General features: G+C 35.5%; 1 protein-coding gene across 3 annotated transcripts in view; it reads left to right on the top strand.

Annotated features, from left to right (window-relative positions):
- The window catches only part of MAP4K3 (mitogen-activated protein kinase kinase kinase kinase 3), a 182,621-nt gene that overhangs the window by 146,025 nt on the left and 13,073 nt on the right, over nt 1-23,523 (top strand). For all 3 annotated transcript variants that reach the window (XM_081796879.1, XM_006728030.3, XM_006728031.3), the window contains 9 exons: nt 1,170-1,329; nt 2,182-2,294; nt 5,717-5,758; nt 7,760-7,844; nt 9,418-9,497; nt 14,310-14,370; nt 14,454-14,571; nt 18,947-19,005; nt 20,013-20,116. In XM_081796879.1, the coding sequence (XP_081653005.1) occupies nt 1,170-1,329; nt 2,182-2,294; nt 5,717-5,758; nt 7,760-7,844; nt 9,418-9,497; nt 14,310-14,370; nt 14,454-14,571; nt 18,947-19,005; nt 20,013-20,116 (822 nt within the window). The remainder of the gene's footprint in view (nt 1-1,169; nt 1,330-2,181; nt 2,295-5,716; nt 5,759-7,759; nt 7,845-9,417; nt 9,498-14,309; nt 14,371-14,453; nt 14,572-18,946; nt 19,006-20,012; nt 20,117-23,523) is intronic.

Genomic DNA, 23,523 nt, shown 5'->3' on the forward strand with positions numbered 1-23,523 from the left:
AAATAAGTTCTAGAAATTTGTGCATGAAAAAGTTAATGGGTTAGTATTATTTCACCTGGTTAGAAATCTCACATTTTTTGTAAGATTTTTTTTCCTTCAAAACATATGATCTACTAGTAATTGATTTCTTGAGAATGGTTAATGGATAGTGATTTATCATCATAGATATTAACTATCTTAGAAGGTACTTTTACATTAAAAATACAAAATAGGACAGTAATTTTCAAAAATTTTTTAGCAAAAAATCCTTTTGTTAAAAGCATCATAAAATACTAAAATTATTCCAACTGAAGGGTTTTTTAAAGATAAAATGAGTTAATATAGGTAATAAAAATTTATAAGTTTATATGCAGAGTAAATTTTAATTATAAAATTGAACTATTTATAATTCTAAGGTTTGAAATCAGGGATTATAAATGACAGTTGGAGTCTGACCAGTCTTGGCATCTAATGTATTAGATTTTGTATTTTGTTTTCATTTTATACTTTTGAAAAAATCATGATTCACGCAGGTAAATAATACTGTACTTGCTTGTTTAGTTTTACATTAGAATTTCAGAAAGGTAAGTGCTGAGCAATCTTCCTAATAAGGGACACATTTATAAGAATTTATAAATTCTCCAAACTGTCAGCTGACTGGAGGTTTTTTCATTGTCTGCACAGAAGGTTTCTTAGCCGTTCCATATTGCTGTGTTAGTATTCTCCAGTATGATAAAAATTTTAATTGGTATCTTCTCCTGCCCCAGTCTGAGAGATTAAGCATTAACATAAAAGACACTGAGTCATCTAAAAGAGACAGTTTAGCCTTATAAAGAACTGAAATCTGATTAGCCTGAATATTTAAAATAAAGAGAGACTCATTTAAATTGGAGATCAGAAGAACCAGAATATTTTTATTCAGCAAGTCTAGGTAGGAAGGCTTGTGAAGGAATTAAGAGGCCTTTTTTTTTTTTCTGAGAAAACACGTTATTGCACATTTTAAGGATGTATGTAAGATAATCTGAATCAGATAGTTGAACAACCTTGCAGCTTAGCTAGTAAACACAGTTCGAAAGCCTCTGATATATAATGGTATTTACTTCAGGGAAAATGTTTACTATTTTTCCTTTTGAATGAAACATAAATAATTTTCTGTTTAATCCTTGGTCTCCTTTTCTGTATTATTTCAGCCTAAGTCCATATTCATACCACAGGAAACTCATTCTACTGATGATGATAATCAAGGAACCATCAAGAGATGTCCCATGTCAGAGAGCCCAGCAAAACCATCCCAAGTTCCGCCTAGACCACCACCGCCCAGATTACCTCCACAAAAGCCGATTGCTTTAGGTAATGGGGGAAGGGAGGGTGAGATAAGCATGTTACCAGGGTTTAGTACTGTGTGAAAAAAATGGAGGGTATCTTTCTTTTAAGAGAGTATTTGAAATTCCTTTGAGAGAGGAGAGAAGGAAGACAATGACCACAGAGATGTTTTCTGCTTTTTGCCACATGGTTTGAAGTGTTTATATGACAGGATTACCTGTGACCCATTCTGGGATTCAAATGTCCTTGTTTCTCATTTCATATCTAACTTCTTCCCTCTTGGAGAATTGTGAATGCTCAGTTCATCATTTATCTTAGCGTGGCAGCAGAAGAAACTGAACTCTGAACAAACAAGGACAGTGTGTTTTGGTTGTAGGCTACTTGTGTTTTAGAAAAAGAGGAGGGTACTCTGTCTAAGTTCTTCATTTTATCATTTTTAGAAAAGTGATTGTCTCCATTACTAGGTATTTGCCTCCAAATTAATACTAGAGATGCTGTTCTAATACTATATTCTTGCATATTATGCATAAGAAGCAATTTAAAAAAGAACAACTAAAGTTTCCTGGATAACATAGTGTAAATTACCCCTTTCCTGAAAGTAGTTATATATTCAGTATTTCTTTGTCTTTTACACAAATACATGTGCTTAGTTAGACATAACCTGATTTTAAATTTGTCTATATGAAAATAGAGATATAAGTAGCAGAACATGTGTATCAGACCTCTTTCTTGAGTACTAAATATTTCTGATTGGGTGATCCCAAGTGAAGGCAGAAACCATCTGAGAGATCGGATTTTTCTTTCCTACTTGATAATTTTCTGAATGAAAGTTTTCATGAAAATTAATCCTTTTTAAATATATTTAACATCTCACTGAAGGAAATGGAGTGAGTTCCTTCCAGTTAAATGGTGAACGAGATGGTTCATTGTATCAACAACAGAATGAACACAGAGGCACAAACCCTTCAAGGAAAGAAAAGAAGGATGTACCAGTAGGTATTTATATTTATAACCTCTACTTGTATTTTTCTTTCTCATTGTTAGGTTATAGTTTTGTTATTATAATTAATGAAACTGTAGCAATGATATATTTTACAATATGGTATTTAATATATTAATTATAATGATAATAGATTGCTTAAATCTTTAAAAAAGTAACTTTGCTGTGGCAAACTTGAATGATGGCCAGTTGGTTATAAAGGTGTATTATAAAATGTGACCTTCTGTATACAGGTAACTATTATTATTCTCATTGTGATGAGATTGATTCTTAAAAAGTTCCTTTTTCAGTCTCAAGAAGTTATGGAAAGAAGGACATGGACAGATAAGGAAAGCTAGAATTTACTCAGGACACATTTTTAACTGTAGATTACATAATTCATGGTATTACTGCTCTTACTCAAAGAAAATAAATAACAAGGAAAAATTACTTTCCAGTAGATGTACAAATATCACTTCAGGAAAGATGAAGTTAACCTTAACAGCTATTCCTGTTACAGATAAATAAATATTATTTATCGGGGAACTAAAATATTTTAACATTTGTAAAGAATTTGCTCTTCATCATCAGAAGACATTTGTCTGTCATCATAGAACTTAAAATAACAAAAAATCCTTAAAATCTCCAATTCAGCAGATGAGATCATGAGTTGAGATGGTATTTTTTTAAAGTTTTTGTGTATACTAATATTTATTTTTATAGATATTTATAGTACATTTAAAATGTTTATGTGCATTTAGCTATGATTTTATGTAGTAAGCACATTACTAGAGGCTTTTGTACTATATCTAATCAACTTTTTTTTTAAGATTTCATGACATAATGTGACATACCATTTTTTATTTTCAGTTAAAACACTTAACTGAGATTATCCATCATAATTTGTGAAATTTAGGTAGGACGTTGTTATAAAAGTGTAAAATGCCCTTCAAGAATAAGTTTTTATGAAGTCTGTCCAACTGAGAAGGCCTTTTTGTTTTCGTCAGTTTAAATTTTAGCAGCCCTGTTAATGTAGTAGTACAGAAATACAGCCTAATGACTATATGCGGCATAAGAACCTTTGAGAGATGTATCCATTTTTTATGTGTGCATTTTTAATTCACTCTGTTACCTTCATTAGGATAAGGAACTACTGTTCTGTAGTAGTGAAACCTAACAGTCTCAGTAATTCTGAAATATGTCCATGATTGTATCATAGGATAAACAGTATCCATGACATATTGAAACATGACTACAGTTTCTGCAGCTTGAAATTATTTATAGCCAGTTCTGTCAATACTTACTGTAAATCTGACAGTTACAACATTCAGAGCTCCCTAATTAAAAATGTTTTGCCAAAGTAGATGATCTAACATAATTTAAGGACATCAGTATAAAACTAAGTACACGAATTATTTGCAAAATGGAAAAACATTATCAGAAATTAGTGGCCGTAATAGGCTGTACATCTTCATACACATATCTACAAAGTAAAATTTCAAATGGTCTTAATTTCAGAAGTGTCTAGTAGTTACAGAATTAGTACTACATAGAATATTTCATTTGTATCATGTATACAAAATCAGTTAATAGCTTTTTAGTTAATTTTTGTTGCATCATTTAGATAATTTTGACTTAGATTGAGAAAAAATTAGGATGTCATTCCTTAAAATATTAAGATTAACCTCCAGAGAAGTCTAGACTTTCATAAAATATATGTTTGAAAAGTATCATCTCAGGACAACTGGGTGGGTCAGTTGATTAAGTGTCTGCCATCGGCTTAGGTCATGCTCCCAGGGTTCTGGGATCGAATCCTGCTTCCGGCTCCTCGCTCAGCAGGGAACCTGCTTCTCCCTCTCCCCCTGCCACTCCCCTGGCTTGTGCTCTCTCTCTTTTTCTCTCTGACAAATAAATGAATAAAGTCTTAAACTCGGGCACTTCTTTTTTTTAATCTTGAATTAGGAAAGACTACATTTAAAAAAATAATCATCTCTCTCCAAGAGATTCCTTCTCCAGGGGACAAATCATATACTCCAGGCATGTAGGCCCTTGGAGAAATATCTGGTATTCTTGAGCATCTTGGAGGTGAATGATTATGCAATTTTTACTTTCCTGGTAATTATCAGTGTACTTTGTCCAGTGATTGATATATTTGAATTCATCAAAATGTAAAACTTCAATTGACATTGTAAACAAGGTTAGGATAATCTACAGACTAGGATAAGACATTTGTAATATATTTAGTAGACAAAGTATTCAAATCTAGGGCACTTGGTTGGCTCAGTCGGTTAAGTGTCTGCCTTCAGCTCAGGTCATGATCCCAAGGTTCCTGGGATCGAGCCCCGCACTGGGCTCCTTGTTCAGCGGGGAGCCTGCTTCTCCCTCTGCCTGCCGCTCCCCCTGCTTGTGCGCTCGCTCTCTCTCTCTCTGACAAATAAATAAAATCTTTAAAAAAAAGTATTCAAATCTAGATTATATAAAGAACTCCAACAAGTACGTAAGAAAAAAATAACTCAGTAAAAAAAATGAGAAAAGACACTTCACAGAAGAGAATATACAAATAGCCAATAAACTGGTTTTTAAATATTCTCAATCTTCCTAACAATCAGAGCCATGCAAATTAAGGAGAAAACATTTTTTATTCATCAGCTTGATAACATTAAGTGTCTGTGAGACCAGAAGGAACCAGGGCTCTCCTACATTGCTGATGGGTATGATATGAAATGAGCACTCGGAAAGACAGTTTGGCGGTCAGTATCTGCCAGAATGTAAAAGGTTCAGCCCTTTTGTTCCAGGAGTTTCTCTTCTCACAGCGTACCCTAAAAATATCATTCACACATTGCATAGTAAGGTATATGCAACAGTGATCATTTCTGTATTGTTGTTATAGTGAAAAATGGAAAATAACTTAAATATCCAGTAATAATTAGGGAATAGCTAAGTAAAAGTATGTTATATTCATACTGTGCTGCAGTTAAACAAATGAACCAGATCTATGTGTACTGACAGAAAGATCTAAGACCCAACGTTAAGGCAAAGAAGAGGTTGATAAAACAGTGCATAACTATTTATGTTATAAAACACACACACAAACAGTGTTTTCTGTAGGGAATCATATATACACACACACACACACATATATATACACACACACACAAAAGAGGTATGGAAATATACACAAATACATGAGTACATACAGTTGTCTAGAAAAAAGGCTTGGAAGGGTATACACTAAACCAGTTTTTTTGAGGGGCAGGTACCAGGAATAAGTGTACTATAGAAGGGTTATAGGGAACTTCAGCCTTATCTGTATTGTTTCGTTTTACAAAAAGAAAGTATTCATGTATTTTATTTTGATACATGTGTTTGAAATACAGTATTGTTATACCAAATAGCAACAAAAGAAATGTATTCATGCGTGTATTCTTTTTCTAGAAGCCTATTAGTAATGGTCTACCCCCAACACCTAAAGTGCATGTAAGTATAAATATCAAATAGGTTGTTTTCAAGCTAAATACAATGAAAGATAATTGCTTGACTGTGTATCTTTGGTTAGATTTTTTACCTGTTTGAAAGAATCTCCTCGGGGCGCCTGGGTGGCTCAGTTGTTAAGTGTCTGCCTTTGGCATAGGTCATGATCCGGGGGTCCTGGGATCGAGCCCTACATTAGGCTTCCCTGCTCAGCGGGAAGCCTGCTTCTCCCTCTCGCATTCCCCTGCTTGTGTTCCTTCTCTCACTTTGTCTCTCTCTGTCAAATAAATAAAATCTTGAAAAAAAAAAAGAAAATCTCCTTTATTAATAAAAAAATCTATAAGATTACTAATTTAAATATTGTTACATCTGAAAAGTAGCTTTACAAAATAAAATTATGGTAAATTATACATTTTAAAACTCCTTTATTCCAAAATTTGTTAATATCTTCTTTGTAGATATTTTTGAAGAAATGTGGATAAGGCACATGGATACAATAGGAAGTACAAAATGTAGATATGACACATTTTTTTCCTAGCGTTTTCAGTTATCAAAAACAGAAGTTTAGAACTAGAAGGAGCATTAAAGGACCATCTGGCCCAAACTCTATTTTGACCATGAGTAAAACTGAGACCCCAGAATCTTTGCAAGATCACAGAACTCCACCCAGTTCCTAGATAACACTCCTATGTTCTGGTTTTTTTCACTCTGTCCTGGTTTTTTTGTTTTATTTATTAGACCATGCTACCTTAGGATTAAAATTATATTATTATATTATAAAATTATATTAGCTCAGTGTAATTGAGTTGCATCAGTATAGATAGAACTGCATTTTCACCGCTGCAAACCTGTAACCTAAAACGTAGTTTGACGCTAATTTAGAAGGTATCCGCTGCGTTTCTAGTCTGTAACCTCTTGACTCTTCTTTTTAGCCCTTTTAGTTTCTTACTCCACTTCGTAATTAGTATAAAGATCTAAATATACCTTGTCTTACAAAATGAAAGTTTTGAGAGTAAAGGGCTCCCAAGTCCAGCAGAGACACTTAAACAGCTGGACACGATTTCCTGTTTGGCTGCAGTGCGAAGCCCGGTACGATCAGCTGTCCAGGCTAGCTTATGGTTGGGGTTGGTTTGATTGTTCGGCACCTCATTTTGTTATTTGGATTTTTAGGAATTAGATAGCACCTCCACATACGAAATTTTGGCAGTGATCTTGAAGAATAATTATTGGAATTAGTTAAATGATACAATTTCTGCCCTACACCATAAAAAACATTTTTTATTGGTCTCCTACCACCTGATGGTATTGCCAGGTTGTTGTTGTTTTTTGGTACTAAAATCTTAAAAATGTTGGTTGGTAGGTTTCTTCGACAAAAAAGGAAATCTTAAGGTTTATGATTTTATTTTTTTATGTTAATATTTTTAATCCCTTATAATCAACTATAGTAATGCACTCTGTCCCCAGCTATTGTCTCCATATTTGTGAAGAAAATATTCCAGCTATAAAATGATGCACTGCTCTTCTCACCAAATATTTTTGTATTCTTTTCCCCGCAAGTTGTTAGTAGAAAAAGTGATTAAATGAATAAGCTTTCTTGTATTTATTCTCATCTGAACAACAGTTTCAAAATTAACATTTTACTCTTCGAAGATCAAAAAAAAAAGTTCAAATGAATGATACTATATTTCCTTATAAGGTATTTATTATATGAAAGACTTGTAAATGGGCTTGATAAATATTAACATAAAGAAATAAAGCTTTTTATTGACCATCCAGGGAGAATAAGCACATTGCTTATTTTTTTTTTAAATGGGTACAGACCATGTTTTGAAGTACATAATACGAATTTGTAATCAACTATGCCTTTTTCATGTTGTAATATTAAATTTAATGAGTAACATTAAACATTTTAGGTCATGAAATAAGAAACTTTTCACCTTTATAGAGGTTATGATTTCCTTTTTATCAGGGAATATTGTATTATTTGGTTATTCTTTGTTTTTCCAGATGGGTGCATGTTTTTCGAAGGTTTTTAATGGATGTCCCTTAAAAATTCACTGTGCAACATCATGGATAAACCCAGATACAAGAGGTAGTGCTATTTGTTTTTATCTGTTATCTAATTGTTTTTTAACTTGAGGCCATGAAAGCATTCAGTTTTCTTCATGTTCTGAATACCTTTCTGAAAAATTTTTTGTTATAATTTTAAAAAATTATTAAGGTAAATATGTTTCTCTGTGTTATTAGCAGTGTTAGAGGTGACCTGTAACACTAAAATTTCACTGTATGGTCCCCCTATCAATAGAGTGAAACCTTATACTCTCTGCCACCCTAATCTCCCCCAGAAAAGGTTTTTTTCTGTAGCTGCACATTCAGTATCTTTGTGCTTTAGGCACAGCTGTTGTTAAAGGAGTTTAACTGCCAAGGGTCCAGGGTGTAGTGAACACTTAAAAGGACCTCTCCACCTTAAAGGGGATCATAATAAGAATCGTTGTCATTAGTCATTGACTAAAGACCACCAGCATTCTCTCACTATGTATCTTAGTATCTGTATATGTAAGATCTACATGAATACATGCCCTCACATCTTCTTACTAAATCTTTTAAAAATCCGAGGTGGAGGAACTTGTATTTCACAAGTAGGGAGAATGACATTCAGAGAGGTTCATTGTTTCATCACCAGTCAGGGGTAGAGCTGCACTTGGAACCCAGCTCAGTTGTATTGTCAGACCACAAAGCTTATGCCTTTAATCTGCCAGCACTAATCCTAAATACTGGGCAGTCTAGGAATGCTCTCGGCATTCTAAGTTGTTCTCAGCATACTTCAGTTCAGTCTGGAGAAGTTCTTTACCTGTTGTTTTTTATTATCAAAAGCAGATCAGACAGGACCGTGGCTAAACTACCATCTTCTAGCAGATATTGAGTACCCTAGCAGGTATCCAAGTTTTAGTTAACTTTCTGAATAGGCAGTAGCCAGATCCTGGGGTTTTTTGTTTTGTTTTGTTTTTTGGGGTTTTTTTTAGATCCTGGTGTTTTGATGTTGCTGCTTATAATGGTAGCCCATCTGCAAAAATATTTTAAATCTGTATCAGTTCTTCTTTATTTATATTTTATACATCAATTGTACATGATCCTCTCTTAAAGGAATTTTAGAAAAGAAGCTACAGATTCTCTGCCAGTCCTCAGCACCTTCTGATGAGCGAGGAACCCTATCATTCCAGACTTCAAAACCTCTTTTTACATAAAAGTTTTCCTCTCTACTTTGAGGCTGGCATTTACATATAGCTCAGTTCATTAAGGTAGAGTGTTTAGCCACTTAATTTGTATTAAAATATATTTACTGCTTATCAATCACAATAATTCTTCATGTTAATACATATTTACGGGCGCCTGGGTGGCTCAGTCGGTTAAGTGACTGCCTTCGACTCGGGTCATGATCCTGGAGTCCCGGAATCGAGTCCCGCATCGGGCTCCCTGCTCAGCGGGGAGTCTGCTTCTCCCTCTGACCCTCCTCCCTCTCATGCTCTCTGTCTCTCATTCTCTCTCACAAATAAATAAATAAAAAATCTTAAAAAAAAAAAATACATATTTACTTAATTTCTGTATAAATCCTTTTTGATAGTATTTTACATATCAAAACCGGTGAATTACTTTTGTCATTTCAGATCAGTACTTGATATTTGGTGCTGAAGAAGGGATTTATACTTTGAATCTTAATGAACTTCATGAAACATCAATGGAACAGGTGTGTTATTTTGTATTTTCCGTTTTTTAAAGTTATATATAGATACTAGACAAGAAATGTTTCAGTTCTAGGATTTTCTGCCTCTTTTATCCGTAAGAGCGTCATAGAGCATGTTGTATTTGTCGGTCCTCAGGACACATTCGCAGGACCAGTTCTTGCCCTGCAGGACCTCGTGATCTAACAGAGAAGGAGACATAGCAGTCCCTGCAACACTCAGCTGTCACGCTAGGAGCAAGCACGAGGTCGAGGCCACAGAGTGCAGGTCACTAGCACCTCCTGTGGCAGGTGAAAAGACACCATTCGTGGCAATGAGTAGAAGTTTCCCAGACAGACAGAGGGTGAATATGAGGGCACGGAGTTGTGAATCGGCATGGCAAGGATGGGGAATCACGAACAGACATTCTGACTGGAGTACAGAATGAGTGCAGAATAGTAACAGTAAATGGAGGTGGGTGGGGAAGGCAACTGCCAAAACCCCACGCTTCGTGTACCATGCTGATGACCAGGTCCATGTTTTAGAACTATCTGTTTGCAGTGCGGTGAGAGATGGCAGGAGAGATGTTGGTCAAAGGGTGAAGAAGTGTTGAGTCAGGGCAGAAGTGGAGAGGACAGAAAGCAAAAAGTGGGGTTTAGGATTGTATGGGGACCATTTGTTATTGTCCCAGTGACTGGGGGAAGCTTTTGGCTTTAGTACCCAGGGGCCAGCAATGCTAAACAACCTGGAAAATGATAATGGTGTTAGAAGCTAATACCTATATAAAACTTACTGTGTGCCAAATACTGTTTTTAAACTTTTTTTTAAAGATTTATTTATTTATTCCAGAGAGAAAAAGAGAGAGAGAGGAGGGGCAGAGGGAAAGAATCTCAAGCAGACTCCCCTATTAGCGGGGCTCAGTCCCATGACCCATGAGATCATGGCCTGAGCTGAAATCAAGAGTCAGACGCCCAACGGACTGAGGCACCCAGGCCCCCCTGCCAGACACTATTTTTAGATGCTTTACATAATTAACTTACTTAATCTTCACAACAACTCTCAAAGACAGATACCATCATGGATTGCATTTCCGATGAGAAATCTGAGGCACAGAAAGGATTAGTAACTTTTCAGAGATCCCACAACTATTAAGTAGCTGAACTGGGTGGGATATGAACCCAGCCAGCTGGCTCCAGAGTCCGTGTCCTTAACTACTTCACCACACTTCCTTTCCCACTTGTATGGCTCCTGTAGAGAAACACCAGACCTAAAGAAAGATTAAAGAGCTAGAATTGGCCATATTAAATGACCTCTTCAACATGGAGGCTCAGGAAAAGTCTAGGTTGACTCCAGGTCTCCAGCTAGAGTGAATGACAGTACCACCTGTCAGGGTATCGTATACAGAAGGGGAAGTAAATTTGAAGGGCATGATACTGCATGCAGTTTGGTCACATTGAGTTTTGGGTGCCTGTGGGATGTATAACTGTCCATTATCAATATAAATTGATTACAAATACAATGAAGAGAAAAAAATCTGTAAGTAATGGTATTTTCTTCATAACCAAACATTTCCATCTTTTCTCATTGCAGCATTTTTTTAAAGTTTTTTTTTTTTAATTTATTCATTTGACAGAGATAAAGAGGGCATGAGCAGGGAGATAGGCAGAGGGAGAGGGAGAAGCAGGCTCCCCGCTGAGCCAGGAGCCCGATGTGGGGCTCGATCCCAGACCCCGGGATCATGACCTGAGCCAAGGGCAGATGCTTAACCATCTGAGCCACCCAGGCGCCCCTCATTGTAGCATTTTTTAATTAGATTTTCCAACAAGATCCAAAACTGTATGATATACTTTAAATCTTTCAATCTGGAAGTGGTATATAGTGACATGGCTGAAAAATACTAGAAACTAGAGAAAAATGAAAAGGGTCTTGTTATTTATAATAATTAGTAAATAACTCAAAGGTAGTGATATTTTTTTTGGATATAATGAGATATCTAAAAATCACCTGAGAGGCGCCTGAGTAGCTCAGTTGGTTAAGTGGCTGCCTTCAGCTCAGGTCATGATCCCAGGGTCCTGGGATCGAACTCTGCGTCAGGCTCCTTCCTTAGCAGGGAGCTTGCTCCTCCCTGTCACTCTGCCTGCTGCTCCCCCTGCTTGTGCTTTCCCTCTCTCTAGCTCTGTCAAATAAATAAATAAAATCTTTAAAAAAAATAAAAATCACCTTACAGGTAACAATATTAATTATAAGAACAAGACCAACTTCATGCATTGGTGGGGTAAGCATTTATCCACCTAATTCAAGGGACTGTTAAGTGAAGGTGCCCACCGACCTTACCCGGTCCCAGTCTTCAGGAAGTCCCCTCCTGAGATGCTTCAGCATTGGAAACTACACTGTTTGATTAATATATTCTGAGCTACACATGTCCTACAAAGTGAAACCTTTTCCCTCGAAGACAAAGCCTTTGAGAGTAGGGAATGAGAATATGTGAGATCCTGAGTTTTTTTCATCTTGCTATGAAATTATTAGGTGGATTTTCTCTGTCCTCTAGGGGAAAGAGACCAGGTGGCATGAGTCTGCTAGATAGGGAAAGATGCTGGAAGGAGAGGAAATGACACCAAACAGAGTCCTGATTTTAAATTTTTTATCTGCTTTTATTATTTATAGCTAACATTCACTGAGTGCTCCACGTGTGCCAGTCTTCCACGCCCTTTTCTTGTTTAATCGCCACAGCAACTCTGTTAGGCATAGGTGCTCCAGTTTACAAATAAGAACACTGACTCGCAGAGATCACATTATCCAAAGTCACAGTCACTGAGAAAGCAGGTATCTGAGTCTATGCAAACTGCAGAACCTGCTCTTAACTACTGTCTACTTTCATTAAATGGATTATTTCACCCAGAGCCTACTTTGCTAAAGGAAATAGACATTAGAAATCTAGAAAAGCTTTAGGGTTTTATTAAATGTGGTTAAAAACAAAAATCCAGTGTGAAATCCACTTAATAAAACTTTGCTTAAATGCTTTTTCATTGTCCGTGTTGATAATTTGTTATGCGAGGAGTTTGTGTCTTGCCCAGATACTTTGTGTATGCTTGTATTAAACAAGCTAACTCACATTTACAAATATATCATCTCACAATAAGCCATAGATTTAATACTAGAGGAATGCTTCTTAAGTTTTTTTATGAAGATAAACCCAGTTCAAGAGTATTAAATAAAAATCAGTTTTTTGCTACTTTGATAATATACTGCTATATGGCTTATAATAAGTCATTGTCCCTCTTTCTGCCTAATTTTCTCAGTATAGCCAATGAATTCCCAATTCTGTTGTGAATTTTTATCATGAGCATAAAATAGGAAATGTTTATGTCCTTTCGGTCTGAGACACAGCTATAGGCACATTTTTCAAAGTTAAAAACTATGGCAAAAATACAGCATCGAGAACATAGTCAATAATATTGTAATAACATTGTATGGAGACAGATGGTGACTACACTTAAACCGTGGTGAGTGTTGGATAAGGTATAGAATTGTCAAATCACTATTCTGTGCACCTGAAATTAATATTGTATGTCAACTCTATTTCAATCTTTTTAAAACTATATAGCCATGTTTTATTTGTTTGGAGAAATTAGATACTTTATGGGAGTATATTTTGGAAATAAACAATCAGGTTTTCTGTAAAGTAGGTTTTACTTAGTTTCTTTCCCTTTTGTTATTACCTTTTTCTCCTTTAGTTATTCAGGGCCATCGTTGTGACTTTGTGCTTTAATAAAGTAAAGCCCTTAGAGGCCTTGGTAGTGTCATTCGTCCCTTCGTTCTCTCTGTTCCGGCCCACATTCCAGTCTAGTTTGGAGTAACTGAGTAGGAGCTGCCAGAGCAAACCCAGCACTTGGGCTTGTTAAATGAGAATGCTTAATTACATTCATCAGTGGCTCTCAGACTTCAGTATGCATCAGAATCACCTGGAGGGCTGCTTAAAACCTAAACTGCTGGGCCCCCTTTCAGAACTTCTACTTCAGTAAGTCTGGGGTGAAATCCAAGAATTTCTAACAAATGCCCCCGTGATGCTAATAATGCTGATGTGGATGGAGGGACCACTTTGAGAACCACTGGGCTTCATAATAAAATGTATTTATGAGAGCAGTTATGTTTTTCCTTCGAAGTATATGGACCATGTTCCATGGATTCCCTTTTCTTTGCCCTAAATACTAACCACTTTCAAACTTCCAGAGGTGCCTCTCCGTTCTTATGGACTGTATTTCAGAAATGAATTCCATATCTATATTTTTAATTATTTGTACATTTTCATCATATTCCCTCAGCCTTTTTTTCCTCCATACCTAGTGTTTGGAGAAAATACCTCCATACCCTGTGTTCCACTGAACCATGATCCTTTTTTCTCTCTTCTGCTCCAGAAGCCATGCATGTTCATATGCCTAGATACAAATGTATTTGGAGAGGTACACAGAAAAGTTAATTATTTAACCCCAGAACCAAAATAAAGGAATAGAAATTGTTTGAAAATGGCCTTTCTCCCCTTGCAGTTTGGGATTATTATAGTTCTTAACCATAAGGGAAACTCAAACTAATCATATCGTGTTGAGACTTAGGTAATGAAATTACATTACTAATTTACTTATTTTTCTCCCATAGAAATGTATGTGTATATGTATCGTCTTGTTTTAAATGTCTTCTAAAATGAATGTCTATTAAAAATAAGTTTCTTTTTTAAGAACTAGCTGATAAGACAGCTTGCATGGTAATTATGTACATATTTATGTTACTTTTTTTATCTGTTACCTTTTGTAAACTTTGCACTTTTTTTTTTTTTAAACCAGCTGTTCCCCCGAAGGTGTACATGGTTATATGTAATGAACAATTGCTTACTATCAATATCTGGTAAGTCTTTTAGTTTTTACCTATCTTACAATTGTTCCTATTTATGTTATTAGCTTTTATATCATGGTTATTTTTCTTTACAGGTAAAGCTTCTCAGCTTTATTCCCATAATTTACCAGGGCTTTTTGATTATGCAAGACAAATGCAGAAGTTACCTGTGGCCATTCCAGCACACAAACTCCCTGACAGGATACTACCAAGGTAACTGTACATTTACTTACGTTTCATCCTTAGAGGTAATATGTTAGTTAATTCTAAATAATAGTTATACTACAGAAATTGAAAAAAACACTCAGTTTGGGTTAGTAGAAATCATATGTAATGAAAAAATTGTGAGAGGTAATATATTTTCACAAGAACTGAAGGCGCCTCTGGAATTTTAAAACTGATTCGTATTTTCTACAAGGTTAAAACTCATTTTTTTCTATGATTTGCTAGTAATTTTTCATCACATATAGTGCTTCCCACATATTTGTGTTAATTTGAATAAAGTGAATTTTTTTCAAGGTAGTTTCTAAACTTAGAAAATCAAAATGATTTATTAAATCAAGGTTTTTACATTAGAAGATAATTACTTAGGAATTGAGGGGTTTTGTTTTTCTACTTTGAGGAGTTTTTCATTATACTCTCTCTTCCTTTGGTTATTATTATATTGCACCTCATTTGTCGACCAAAAGGTCTTCTGAGTCTAGTATAAATTGTATTTTACGACGACATTGTACTATAGCCATTCCTCCTTTACCATCAGTTGTAGAGCAACTAACGTACAACCTTAGCTTTCAAGTACCTTGAAAATCAGCTGCTGTTCTCAGTTGCTGAGTTCACAGTAGAGCTAAAATTTGCCCCATTGTGCAAGACTTCAAAAATTAACCTTTTTGATGAAAATCATTTAAAAATTATACTACATGCTTTTTTGTCTTCTTAAAATAGATTACATTGAGTTTAACTGGACCTTTTCATGATGACTCAGAGTTGCAACTATGAGCTTGATTTATTATACCTACATTACAATATCTACAATTGGAGTTAGCTATTACCAGCCCCAAGAATGGGGTCAGGGAGTTTCTTTCTTCACATAGAGTTTATCTGTCCCTCTTTTTCTCCCAGCTGCCACTTGGTGCTGTTGATTTTCTGTCTTCTTATATAGCACATCTCCATCTAGCTGCCTAATTTGATAATCCTAAATTCCTCTGGCCATGGAAACTGACTACCAAGCTTTAAAAATATACGTAAGGGGGGGGCGCCTGGATGGTTCAGTCGGTTAAGCGTCTGCCTTCAGCTAAGGTCATGATCGTAGGGTCCTGGGATTGAGGCCCACGTTAGGCTCCCTGCTCATGGGAAGCTTGCTTCTCCCTCTTCCTTTGCCCCTCCCCCCACTCGTGCTCTCTCTCTCTGTCAAATAAATAAAATCTCTAAAAAAAATAATATATGTAAGGTACAAGAGCCCTCCAAGGAATGTAAAGCACATAAATTTTAATGTATTCACTTATTTTTATATCATTTTGTCAGAATAGAGACATTTGTAGCTCATTTGAGCCTGTTTGTAGCTGTGTTCAATTCTTCAAATTTTACTGAATATACCAGATGCGCAGAAAGTTTCCTAGTATATACATGAGACAAAACTGAATAACGTATTACCTCTTCTTTAAGCAATTTCCATAGAGGAAGATGTTACCCCTAAGAGTACTTTACCTCTGGGCTGTTATTTCACGTAACTTTGTTACAGTCAGTCTTCAGTGTTAGTAGCACTCACCATTGGGTCCTTCCCACTTTCTTCAGTTTTGTTATCAAGAAGTCAGTTATTATAAAATCTGCTCTTAATTCTCTTATTTACTGGCAGGAAATCTGAGAACCTTTTTTGCATGATAAGATTTTGTATGTGTATTAGTACCAGTTCTACTGTAAAGTGAGCACAAATGAAACTTCCTTTGAGCATCTTGTAATGTCCCGTGGTTCTCATTATAAATCTAGGTACTCATTGTATTGAACTGTAAAGCTTCTTTAGTAAAGCATAAGCTTTGGAATCTAGGTAAACTTGAATTTAAATCCTGCCTTGTTCACTTACTAGGTTTGGAACCTTGAATAAATTACACAACCTCTCATCTAAAAAATGGAACCAATATACCTATCTTGTAAAGTTGTTTTTAAAATGATAAATTATGTATGTATAGTATCCACCATTGTTTCTGGCACCTAATAGGCTCTTAATAAGTAGATCTGTTGTCATCATTGTTAGGCATGGTAAATTGAACTGTGTTTGTAATGTACCCTAAATATATCTTACATTAATTACATTGAGAATGTTGGTTCACTTAAGATTCTAGTTAACTGGGTGCTGGCAGATAAATTTTACTTACTTATTGTAAAATCATAACTAAAAGTAAGGTAAATCTATATAGATCACTGTAGGAAGTTCTAAACTTTCGTAACATTTCAGTGTGCTGCTCACAACTGTTTTGAGTAGTTTCATTATTGTTAACCCTCAGCTGTACTTAGTAGTTCATCTCATATTGACTGTGTAGTATTCTTTACAATCTTTCAGAACCTTGCAGTCAGTTAATCCTCCTGGGTTTTGTCAGATTCAGTAGACTGACCCCTAAGTAACCTTGGGACCCAGGGGACAAGTTCACAAGTGTGGACCGGGAACATTAAGCTTGTTGCAGTGGAAATTGATTCAGGTTTTCTTAAACTCTAAAATGCACTTTGGTTCAAGCAGTTTACTTAATTTAAAGGTGTGGGGAATTTTTGTTTTGTTTTGAGCTGTATGAAATTTCACTGTATATGAAAGGGGTATTTTTATAAATATTAATGTAATGCATGAATTGGAACGTAAAACTCTTCCCAGTATGAACGTAGGTGAGGGAAACAATAGGTGCTTTAACCCAAAGTTTGAAATCAAGGTATTCTAGATCATCATTGTCATTTAGTGCCTCAATATCTGGCGAATTTCTGTGTCATTGTTTAGGTACCATAATATTAACAAAATTCTAATTCATACAGATAATGTACTTACAAGTGGTAACAAATTTTAACAGCTTCTCTTGCAAGCTCAGAATACTTTTTAGTGAAACTGATCCAGAATCATAAAAGAGAAGATTTTTTTTTCAAAGTTGAATCACTATGAACACTACAGTTAGACTAAGACACTAGATTAGAATTCTTTCTTCCTAGAATTGCTAACTGTATGGCCTTAAGGAAATTATTAAATCTAACCCTCAGATTTCTGTGCTATGACCTATCTCATGGCATTATCAGAGGGACTGACATAGAACATGTGAAATTCATGGCAAACAGTATGGTCTTACTAGTAAATGTTAGCAATAGTTATTAAAGATTTTTACAAATATAAACATCAGCATATAAAACATATTAAAAGCTAAAATTACAATACCTCAGCATTATATGTTTGGTTATTACTCACTTTCCAATTGTACAGTGACAGGAACATCCATCAAGATTATTCTGAGCTTGGGCGCCTGGGTGGCTCAGTCGGTTAATCGTCTGCCTTCAGCTCAGGTCGTGATCCCAGGGTCCTGGGATCGAGTCCCGCATCGGACCCCCTGCTCAGCAGGGAGTCTGCCTCTCCCTCTGCTCCTCCCCCCTGCTCATGTTCTCTCTCTCTCCCACTCTCCCTCAAATAAATAAACAATTTTTAAAAAAAAGTTTATTCTGAGCTTGTTTGGAATGGTATTGAGCATCACATGCAGGCTTTACTGTTTTATTACCAGCAAGACACAACTCTTTTTTTTTTTTAAGACGTGCAGAGCAATGACATCTAATCTGTGGCACGTTTATACATGTAAAAAGTTTAAATATGTGTACAGAAATGGAAAAGTATAATTTGACGTTTGCACAACCTTGCACTAACAGTCTGTTTTATCAACTTTCATTATAAAAGACATTTGAGTTTATGTGTATTTTTTAAATTTTAGTTTTAAAAAATAATTTTAAATGGATTTTTACATATTAAGTTTGAATCAGATGTTTGCAGAATCCCTAAAGGACTTTTGCCAGAAAAATCTATATCCCATTCTTCCTGAGTAGAGAAATAAAAATGTCTAAAAAAAGTTCTTAAAAATTGTTTTAGTGGTAAGACAACATTTTACATAGCTTAAATTTGTTATATGTGCTAAAAATATCTTTCCTCAGTTTATGGCTTATCTTTTTACTTTCTTAGTGGTATCTTTTGGTAAACCAAAGTTATTAATAATATATTCAATAAATTCATTCAACAAATTACCACCTGTAGTTTAAGGTGGTAGGGATCCATCCGTGGAAAAGTATCAAAGTTTATTAATATTTTCCTGTATAATTTGTTCTTTTTGCATTTTTTAAAGAAATCCCAAAGTCTATTCTAAATATTTTATAGTCTTGTTTTGCCATACTTTGATAAATCCTTAGTCTATTTGGAATTGATTGGAGGAGGGATGAGAAGCGGATCAAATGTATTCTTATTTTTAATAGATGACCTAGTAGGTTTAACAACTCATCCTTTCTCCACTGATCTGTAATGATACCATTATCATATACTAACTTCACCTACATGTATTATATATTCATTTTCATTTACATTTAGGAAATTTGCTGTATCAGCAAAAATCCCTGAAACCAAGTGGTGTCAGAAATGTTGTGTTGGTAAGTAAACCGTTCCATAACACGTAGCTCTCCTGCTTTGCAGAGTAGATAAGAAAACTCTATGAGGCTCATTTTTAAATTTAGTATAAAACAGTACTTCTCCAGGGCATTCTGCCAGTAATAGTTTATTTTTCCCCCTTAAGTAAAACAAATGTCTTGGCCATTCAGTCTCCATGTAAACTAAACCTAATATAGTACCTTGCACATAACAGTTGTTTTGCAGATAATTTATTGACTGAATAAATGGAGAAAGTAGGATGACTTTTTATTACAGCACTTTATCATACCCTGTTCTCCAGGGGGCCTGTTCCTTTTCATTCACATGCTGCTCAGTAATGGCTTATGAGACTGCATTTACTCATTCAGCATATATTTTCATGCCTTTAATATGTGAAACCTTATGCCTGTGAAGTGAAAGTTATAGTCTCCCTGTTCACACACCGCGATCCTAAATTCCTCTTCCACCCCCATCACAACCAGCTGTTTTATTTGCATATAGCAAAAGCAAAAAAGAGTTTCCTTTCCTTCCCTTTAAAACCTCTGAGGCTTTATTACTTGTAAACCTATATTTTGAGATTTGATTAATAATGTCTTCATGTTGCTAGAACCAAAGCATCACTGCCTCTGAACATTACTACCAAAAGCACCCTTAGTCACCTGTCCCTAAATGTGCTATAGTCTGTCCATTTGGCAACTTCTCCCAAATCTACTTAGGACCCTTCCTTTGGGATCTTGCTGCCTCACCTAATCTCCCTGCTACCATGAGGCCTAAAATCCTTCTTTCCACCGCCAGACCCCATAACAACCACCAGTTTCATTTGTGCATAAGACAAAAATCCTGCACGTGATGGCAGAGTTTCCAGCTCTTACTGAAAGTGTTTTCACCCTGCAATCTAATTAAGAAATTGAACTGGCAGCCAGCTTTTGTTTGTGTTCAGAGCATGCAACTACTATTGTTAGGACTTTGTATTATAAGATAACTTACGTATACTTTTTTGCCTTGACAGTGCGAAATCCTTACACGGGCCATAAGTACCTATGTGGGGCACTTCAGACTAGCATTGTCTTATTAGAATGGGTTGAACCAATGCAGAAATTTATGTTAATTAAGGTAAGCATGAAAAGCAACCTAAGTCATTCTTAGTATAAAAGCTTCATTAAGTCTATTTTCCTGTTCTTTCAAAAAAAAACAAAAACATTTTTTTTTTTTTTTCCCCATTTCTTCTCAAGTTAATTTCATGATTTTGGATTATGTGGCAGGGTAGTGAAAATCTGCCTGATTGTAAGGAAGTCAGTTGGCCAGATAAAAGTTTTAAAAGAGACTAGAGAAATAGTTCAAGGAAATGGCAGTAGGAGCGAGAAATAGCCTCTCACATACAGTCTCATGTCCCGAACAGGAGGTGTTAAGAAGGTTGACCTGCTCCGTCACAGCAGAGAAACAACCCACAGGTTGGCATTTGGCCTAAGAGGACTAGGAATAACCATAGAGAGAGGGAACTTACAACTTTTTTTGGGTTATATGCCTACGTGTTAATTTGCCCAGGCCTTCCCATGGATGGTTTTTTGTGCCTACATTTCTCTAGCATCTTTAATGAATATTCTTTAAAATAGTTAATATTACTCAGCTGTAACTTAAAATTGGAGGGAAAACTAATAAAGTGGTTCACTCACACCAGGGAGATACCAAATGAATTTTTAAAGCTGTTTTCTTTGCTATTTTATATAAATTAAGTAGCCTTATTTCCTGAACATTTGAGATCTCCCTAGAACTTGGGGTCACAATATAATTGGAATGGATTCTTCCTAAATTTTATAATCCAGCATTAGGGTATTTAAAGCATTGGGTTCCTGTTATTTAAATTTCTATAAGTGACTAAGGAATCTATTTTTAATTTCATATCACCATTTATTAACCTCAACATTAAGTAGGGCTAAAGAAATAGAAAAATAACTTCAAGAATTTTGAACCCATTGAAGTGCTATTGCCACAAATCACTGAAACAAAAATTGTTTAAACCAAAAGTTGAAGGGGAAAAATAGCCTTATAAACGGTCTAAAGCAGAACTTCTGAATACAGCCCATTTATGGCAAAAACTGTTTTGTTCTTAGCTCCTCTTTGTTCTTGCCTGTTTGACAAAAGCACGCCTTCTCCTAGAGGGAGTGCTAAAGTGTACATGGTTTGATTTTTCTGCAGCCCTGCCCTTCCCTGTCTTCTTCCTGCCTTTCCCCCTTTAGTCCATTTTAGATACATCCTCTCTATTCCTTTCATTCCTAACCTCTATCAGAATGAAAAATAGTTTCATTATATCAGTGTTCAGAGATACAGTCTGATTAAACCTTAGGATGAATGAATTTGTTGTGTTACCTGATAGTTATACCACTTATCCTAACATAATGAAAGACCCTTTTCTCTATTAAAGGAATTTTAGGTGTGAAGAACATGCAGGAGAAAATATATACTTTGGAGACATGGGAAGCGTAAAAATTATCCATCCACATCTTCTCTTTTCCATGACTTCTCTAGTCCCGGGGAGCCTGGCCCCGACTAATTAATGAGGCCTGTTGCCAGTGTTCTAAGATACTGCACTTAGAATACAATCTCCCTCAAGACTTCGTGCCTTCCCACTTTCCTTAAACTCCCTGAGCTCTCTGTAGGCTCTTACCCTGAATCTTAACCCAACTCTCCTTCCCCTGTCTCTCTACTTCAAGCTATTGTGGATATTTTGTTCCTGTATTTGACTTTATTGTGATTAGTATTTATGGTGTTTCTATTCTACAGTCTTATGTGTTCAAAAACATTTTTATCCTTTCTATAGTCTTCCTTCCTCTTAATGACATTTCTGACAGAGTTTTTGCTTTATTAGACTAGATTTTCATCATAAATAAAAGTTAGAAATTAAAGACCTTGCCAGCAAACAACTATGTACTTATTACAAAAACCAGGCACAGTGCTTTTTTAACTAGTTAGACAAAAATGAGTAAGATATAGTCACTGGCCTCAAAGACCAATACCAATAGCAACTGGATTTAGAGCTCTTAGACGGCAGTCCTCTTCTGTTAATGACTTAAAAAACATTATTAGAAGCTAAATAGAATTATTCAGAATCTCTTGGTTTTCTTGCTGACAAAATAATTAAGCAGAGGCATTGTTTTCTGCTTTATTGCTCTTATCACATTTCAAAGAGAATTATTTTAAATATTTGCCATATTAAAAATCTGACCAATTGTAGTCAAAGCCTATTCCCCAGGTAATGGGAAAGCTTCTAGAGAGGGGGTTTGGAGAGTGTTGATGAGGAGTGTCTGTACCCATGGGGTGGAGGCGCTCTGGCAGTCCCAGGGAAGAAGGGATTTGGATAGGAACGGCAGGTGCACAGACAGCTTCACCTTCTAGCCACAAGGACCACATCGGGTTTTCTAACACTGTAAGAATAGTAGCCCCGTTTCACCTGTTTGTTTTCTCCAGACTTTATTTTCTTTAGAATTTACCAGTTGCCAGATTAAAAAATAAATTCAGTAGCTTTGTTAAATACTAGTAATGCTAACCTTTTGGGAAATAAAATACAGCCCATTTGTAAGAGCAACAAAAATATAAATATATTAACACTGAACTTATTAAAGTATGTATAAGACCGATATTTTTATGAAAACAACCTTTTATTGTGAAGAATATTGCTAACACCTCAGAAATCCCCATGGTACCCCCTGCCAAGTCCGCTCCCTTGCTTTCCATTTTTACTGTATAAACGTACCCCTCAACATTAGAATTAATTTTACCTGATTTTTCAACAGTATGTAAGTGGAATCAAAGTATGTATTCATTCATGTCTGACTTTGTGCAACATCGTATTTGTGTCGTTGTTGGATATAGCTGTAGTTCATTCATTTTCATTGCTCTGTAATTTCCCATTGTGTGAATATGCCGAGTAGTCCATCGTTTTATCTATCTGCTGTTGATGGGCATTTGGGTTACTTCCAGTTTTGTTATTTGAACAATACTTCTGTGAACATTTTTGCATATGCCTCGTATGCACGTGCATATTCATACTCTCTGGGACGTATAACCAGAGCATCATTGCAGGGCCCAAAGGGATGCATATCTTCAGCAGGAACAGATGATGTAGTTAACCAGGGTGGCCATACTGTATAATGCTCCCATCACTTTGTGAGCATTTGTCTGCTCCTCTCCTGGTAACACTTGTTATTGTCAATCATTTCATTTTAGTCCTTCAGGTGGATGTATATAGTCTCTCGTAGTTTAATTTCCTGATTACTGATGATGTTAATGTTCTCCGTCTATTTTTCTAAACTTACAAAATATGAATCTGTTTAGTCTCTTTGTAGCAATATAAAAATAATTCTGAAGTTATATAAAATTAAAATTGGTTACATCATAACTGTGAGTTCATGAATAGTCACTTGAGCTATAAGGCTAAATTTCTCTTATTTGTGTTTTTTTTCTGTCCACTCACAAGAGGAGTGTTTCTTGCTAATTAGCATTTCAGTGGTCTTATCCATGTT

Source organism: Leptonychotes weddellii, chromosome 10, assembly GCF_054177405.1.
Source record: "Leptonychotes weddellii isolate Sample4059 chromosome 10, ASM5417740v2, whole genome shotgun sequence".
NCBI lineage: Eukaryota > Metazoa > Chordata > Mammalia > Carnivora > Phocidae > Leptonychotes > Leptonychotes weddellii.